Here is a 5725-nt window from a genome sequence, read left to right on the forward strand (position 1 = left end):
AATTTTGTAAAATTTCAAGAAAAACAAAAACGTGAAAGCATGGAATTTTCTTCCACCAAAAATGAAATCACATACAGTTAGTTCTCCCCAACAATAGTTTATATTACGAAATATAAGACATCAGCTTATACAACAGCTTACAGTGAAGTCTGATTCTACCAAAAACTTCCACAAAATTTTAAAAAAACAGCATTTTGCAACACCACGGCTAGTTTTCCACTAATAAACAAAATCGTGTAGCAAAACAAAACAGAGGGTGTGATATGATTCCAAATTCTTTCTTGAAGTATCTTTCCTCATGACACATTTACATTATGTTTAGATAAGTATAACATAGTAAATAAAGTAGGTTATATATTTTGTAAACTGAGTTGAATTTTAAACCAAGTTGACCAAAAGTCAAGTTGTTTCAAAGCAAGTATTCATGCGCGTATTATAGTAAACCAAGTTAACTATTTCGAGTTATTATTTATTTTATAAAACTAAGTTGACCGCATGCATCAATTTAACTCGCTCCATTGTTCTTAGCAAAGTTCCCGATCTATTAAAGTCTGGATAATGAGGTAACAGACTAAATTGTGTTCATAATAGGGTTAGGTGTTTGATGAGACATTTCGCATCAAGCTAGAATATATGTACAAGGATTTTACATTTCAAGTACAAAATGAGTGTGTTGTGGCTGAAATTCTTTCAACAAACTCACCGTCCCTGTAGACAAGATACTTCAGTGCAGCTTGCTGTATTGTAAACCTTTTTCATTAAGTAATAGACCTATTTCTGTGTGACGTCACATTGTTGTCATTACCAGGCCTCAACGCGGACTGGAGTCAAAACAAACCGCGATTTGCTGTGAAATGCATAAATAATTGCTTCTTCCTTGTTCTCAGATATACTGAAATAAATAACAAGCTTGTTTTCCCTCTGACTTGTATCTTCTATAATAAATCTAATGTTTTGATTCTGTTTTTTTTCAACTGGATTGTAAAGACGAAGGTTTCAGAAAAATATAAAAACAATCATTATGGCTACGTATAACAATATCATTTTCTCTTTATAGGATCTTTTGATTGGTTGCAACGAAAAGGTGTGGGGTATCGAGTCAAACATGATTGCGATTTTTTTTTTCTAGGAACCAATCATTTTCCACTTCAAAGTTGAATGTGCACGTGAGTCTAAAAAATGCTCACGTTTTTCAAAAAAACAACAACTATGTTTCTAGAAGCAAAAAAAAGAAGAAAATTCCCGCCTTTTGGATTAGAGTGTGATTGAAGATGGTTGAAATATGGAAAGAAGAATCCCCGTATTTTAAAACACTAATCTTAGAAGAAGATCGTTTGCATTTTAAAAAAAAATTGACACTCGAAAATGAGGTTCTTTTAGAAGACCCTTTCAACATAGAGGAGGGTAACTGGACCACTGATGTTAAACAGCTGCCTGATGTTTGTTACCCTGATATTTGGAACTATCTCATTGAAACGTCAAGTGAATTCACAAAAGACAAAATGAAAGCTTACAAATCCCTTGAATCGTACAACTTTTTTGTTTCGGGACACGTACATCAAGTTTATATTCACAAGATTGAACACCAAAATTTTTCTTTTGTCAAAACTAAAGTTTTACCCAGTCAACGACAAGGCCAGAAAGAAGTTCTCTATGAAGTTTGGGTTTGCATACACAAAAGTGGATGGATATTAAGTGCCAATTGTACTTGTATGTCGGGGTAAGAAACATAAGATAAAAAATGATTTGTATTGCTCATATTGCTCATTTCTTTCACTATTAAATAGAATGTTTAAAAACATAAAAATTAAAACTAATTAATCAGAGTAAGGTATTATATCATACATATATATCCTAACAAATAAGAAGTAAAAATTTTTATACTTTCAGGCTCGGTTCAGCTTGCAGTCACACTGGGGCATTACTATTCAAATTGCAAGCATGCACTCAGTTTGAGCTCAACAAAGAGGATGCTTGTACTAGTAAGCTGTGTGAATGGAACAAGGCAAGAAAGCGTGCCCATCCTGCACCCTTACATAAAATCAATTTTAAACGTCCCAAGAAGAACGAGATATTACCTAAAATTGCCAGCCCATTCAAAGGAACTCTTGAAGGATTTAGTCGTGCAGATCCTGTTAAATTTTGTCATGACTCCCAAATTACAATATTAAAAGAACTAAAGCAAATAACTCCTAATGCAGCAGTTCTAACATGTATCAGTCTCAAACTTCGTGATGACCCTAGTTCAGGTGAAGATACAGATACTGCATATGAAACTGAAGAAAATACTGTGCCTAAACTGTTAACCAGCTTTTTTGACCCATGTAGTGTGAACTACAGTGAACAAAAGATTTCACAAGTTTGTGATAAACTTTACAAAAATTACAAAGGACAAACAGATCAAAAACAATATGATAATTTAACTAAAATAACTAAAGACCAAAGCCAATCAAATAAATGGATGCTTTATCGTGCTGGAAGAATCACTTCATCCAACTGCAAGAAAGCATATACATGTAATATTCAAAAACCAGCAATTTCAACAATAAAATCTATCATGCAATACAATGAAAATATTTCAACTCCATGAATGAAATATGGTAAAGAATCAGAGCCAAAAGCCTTCAAAAGTTTTAATGAAATGATGAAAACTAAGCATGAAAATTTTACAGTGGATATTACTGGTCTTCATATCAATGAAAAATATCACCATATTGAAGCAAGTCCTGATGGCCTCACGTTTTGTAAATGCCATGGAAAAGGACTACTAGAAATCAAATGTCCCTTCAATTTTCAGCATGGCTAAGAAAACTATAAGACCCATAAAAACTGTCCAATAACAAATTATGACAAAATGAAGGAAACCCATGAATATTACTTTCAAATGCAACTCCAAATGTTGGTGACAGAAAGGAATTATTGCTACTTTTTTGTTTGGTCCAAAAAAAATTTTATATCAATATGTGTTGATAAAAATGAATTATTTTGTGAATCACTAAGAGCAAAAATTGACAGCGTGTTTTTCAAAATTATACTTCCAGAGCTAGTATCACGTAAAAATGACCAAGCAAACGATGAGTCTCAAAAGCTGTATTGTTATTGCAAACGTCCCTGTTTTAAGCCAATGATCGCTTGTGATAATGCTGAATGTAAAATTACATGGTTTCACTATGCATGTGTCAACGTACTCAGGACACCTCAAGTAAATAAACAATGGTTTTGTCCTGATTGTGTAGGACCAAAAGGCAAAAAGATTACCAAAAATAAACAAAGTAAATGAAGGAGAGTAGATTTTGGTGATATTCTTAGGAAAAGCTCTGACCATGTTTACATATTTAAATTACTGTATATACGTTTTATTAAATATAAAAGTAGACTTTTGTGATTATCCATGCCGTATTATCAATATGTAATATTCTTTAATATTGAAACTTAAAAAAAAAAAACTATCAAATAAACAAATACCAATGAAATGCTTATGGAAAATCTTGATTACTTTCACAAAAGAAGATACTAAAATTATTATGCCACTATTTTTGGACTCACATTAACCAATCCAGCTACACAAACCATAATATCATCCAGTAGATCAACTTGAGTTAGCGGTATCAGCGTATTCAAGATATTAAATTTTCTCATTCTCCCTATAACTCTTTCAATGTGAATACGCACATTGGCGATTTGACGACTGTGGTCAACCTCTCCACCTGACAACTGTGATTTCCCCTTGGTAAATGAAGGAATCTCTAATATACCACCCATTGTAGCTACTTCCTCCATAACAGTAAAACCTCCATCAGCCAAAACCTGGTCCCCATGTTCAATCAAATCAAGAAACCCACATTTTACGGTTATCTCCTTGTCTGAAACTCGACCACCCCATCCTCCAGACATAAAAGTGACAGCTCCAGTTGGTGAGCAAGCAACAAGATATTTTATGGTGTTGTGATTTTTATAGTTAGACCATGTTTGTGCTCTTGCATTTAATCCCAAAGGACGTTCTGTAAAAATCTCAGTGCAGTCGATAATACACACACATCTGGTATACTTTTTGCGAAAGCATTCAGGTAAATTCTTCCGAAGAGCTTCTTTTTCAGGCCATGAAAAAAAATTGTTCAACATAAACTTTGAAAAAACAGGCAACAATGTGCGAAGGATTTTAGATACCACAGATTCAGCAACTTTGAACCTGTATGCCAAATCTTTATTTTTGATACCAAGTCTCAACTTCATCAAAACCAGTAGGAGGTGATCTTCAGATTGCAACTTTTTTGAAATTATAGGTAACTTCGAATGCTTGAAAAGCAATTGAAATATGTCTCTTATAATGCCAGTATAAAAGAGGTGTTTTTTGGGATTGGACTTTATACTTTCATAACCAAACGATTCAGATTTTAATTTCTTGAGTTTCTTTTTCAAATTTCGATTATTTTGGGTCAATCTAATTGAGTCATTGTGGCATTGAATGATGAGTTTCTTCTTTGAATCCACGTCTGCTTGAACTGTTTTCATTTCTTTGCGTACCTTTTCCAGTTGAGCAGCTAAGTCATTGGTCTTGCTTTTTTCTAGTTCAAATAAATTTTTAAAATCAACAAAATCAGGTTCAACAGCATCAATAAATTCATTCTCATTCTGGAGTGTGCTGCTAGTAGAAGAAGTGGATTCTTTAACTTCGCGACGTTTAGAGATACGTTCAAATCTTTTTTTTTTTCTGATGGAATGTTCTTTCATTGGATTCCAAATGAAAGAATCGTGTTGGAATATAATCTGGATCAAGTTTATTTTCAGATTTTTTGCCAGAAATAAAGTGTTCACTACACAACCTAGCATTGTTGATTTGAAGTTCGTGCCAATCTTTTCTTCCAACTGCTGCTATCCATTTCTGCCTTCTTTCAGGATTTGAAGGTGGAGGAATTCGATAAAAATGTAAGCTACTTTCCTCAGTTTTTCTATTCGTACATCCTACAGCACAACAGGTACTAGGCATCTTCGATATAATCTCCAAAAATATAAATATTTTCTTTCTCTCTTGCCCAGTCAGCACAGTTTTCAAGCCAAAACAGCAACCAAAATGGCCGCGATCCACTTTGTTTTGACTCCAGTGATTTACGCATGCGCATTGCGTAGCCAAAAAACATAAACAAATGACGTCACGCGAATCCGTCTAATCGAATAATTTACCAATATACATTTGTTTAAAGTAAAACTATAGAATTGCAAATATATATAGATCTGAGATTTGGGTAAAAAGTCCTTATATTCTCTGGTTAATGTCACTAAAGACAACCGCACAAACAAAAGGAGAATTTGGAGGGAAATGGAGTTATCCTTTTTTCAACATAATAAGTTTACCTTACGTCTGACAGTCTTTTCAGCCATCTCTTTAATTTTATTTTCTGCGTTAAGGTCAGAATAAGTTCTACTAGCCTCCTGCTTAGCTCCCTTTTTCTTTTGACTACGTTTTTTGTTGACACCAAGCTCTTCATCCTGCGTCATAATACATGATAATATAAAGTGTAACCGCAGAATATGAAAAATTTCAATTTCAGCTGAAATTTACAGATACAACAGGTCATGTGACATTCATCAGAAAAATAAATTATGAGGTATAACTATTAACAGCGCTTTCTGAAAAAAACTCTTCAATAAAAGGAACACACAGGGAATTGAATAATTTACCATTAAACATATCTATTAAAATTGAAACAGAGAATTGCAGACTACA

General features: G+C 33.4%; 2 protein-coding genes across 2 annotated transcripts; one reads left to right on the forward strand and one right to left on the reverse strand.

Annotated features, from left to right (window-relative positions):
- The first annotated feature begins 256 nt into the window (after positions 1–256).
- Positions 257–2716, forward strand: LOC130642085 (uncharacterized). Its single transcript, XM_057449160.1, has 2 exons — positions 257–1720; positions 1891–2716. The coding sequence occupies exons 1-2, from the start codon at positions 1272–1274 to the stop codon at positions 2588–2590; spliced, it is 1149 nt and encodes a 382-aa protein (XP_057305143.1). The 5' UTR covers positions 257–1271; the 3' UTR covers positions 2591–2716.
- A 703-nt stretch (positions 2717–3419) lies between these two features.
- Positions 3420–5496, reverse strand: LOC130642389 (uncharacterized). Its single transcript, XM_057449475.1, has 4 exons — positions 5353–5496; positions 4829–5164; positions 3547–4767; positions 3420–3431 (listed from the first exon to the last, which is right to left on the reverse strand). Exons 1-4 carry the CDS (start codon positions 5494–5496, stop codon positions 3420–3422), a joined length of 1713 nt encoding a protein of 570 aa, XP_057305458.1.
- Positions 5497–5725: the final 229 nt, after the last annotated feature.

The sequence above is a fragment of the Hydractinia symbiolongicarpus genome, chromosome 4, assembly GCF_029227915.1.
Source record: "Hydractinia symbiolongicarpus strain clone_291-10 chromosome 4, HSymV2.1, whole genome shotgun sequence".
NCBI lineage: Eukaryota > Metazoa > Cnidaria > Hydrozoa > Anthoathecata > Hydractiniidae > Hydractinia > Hydractinia symbiolongicarpus.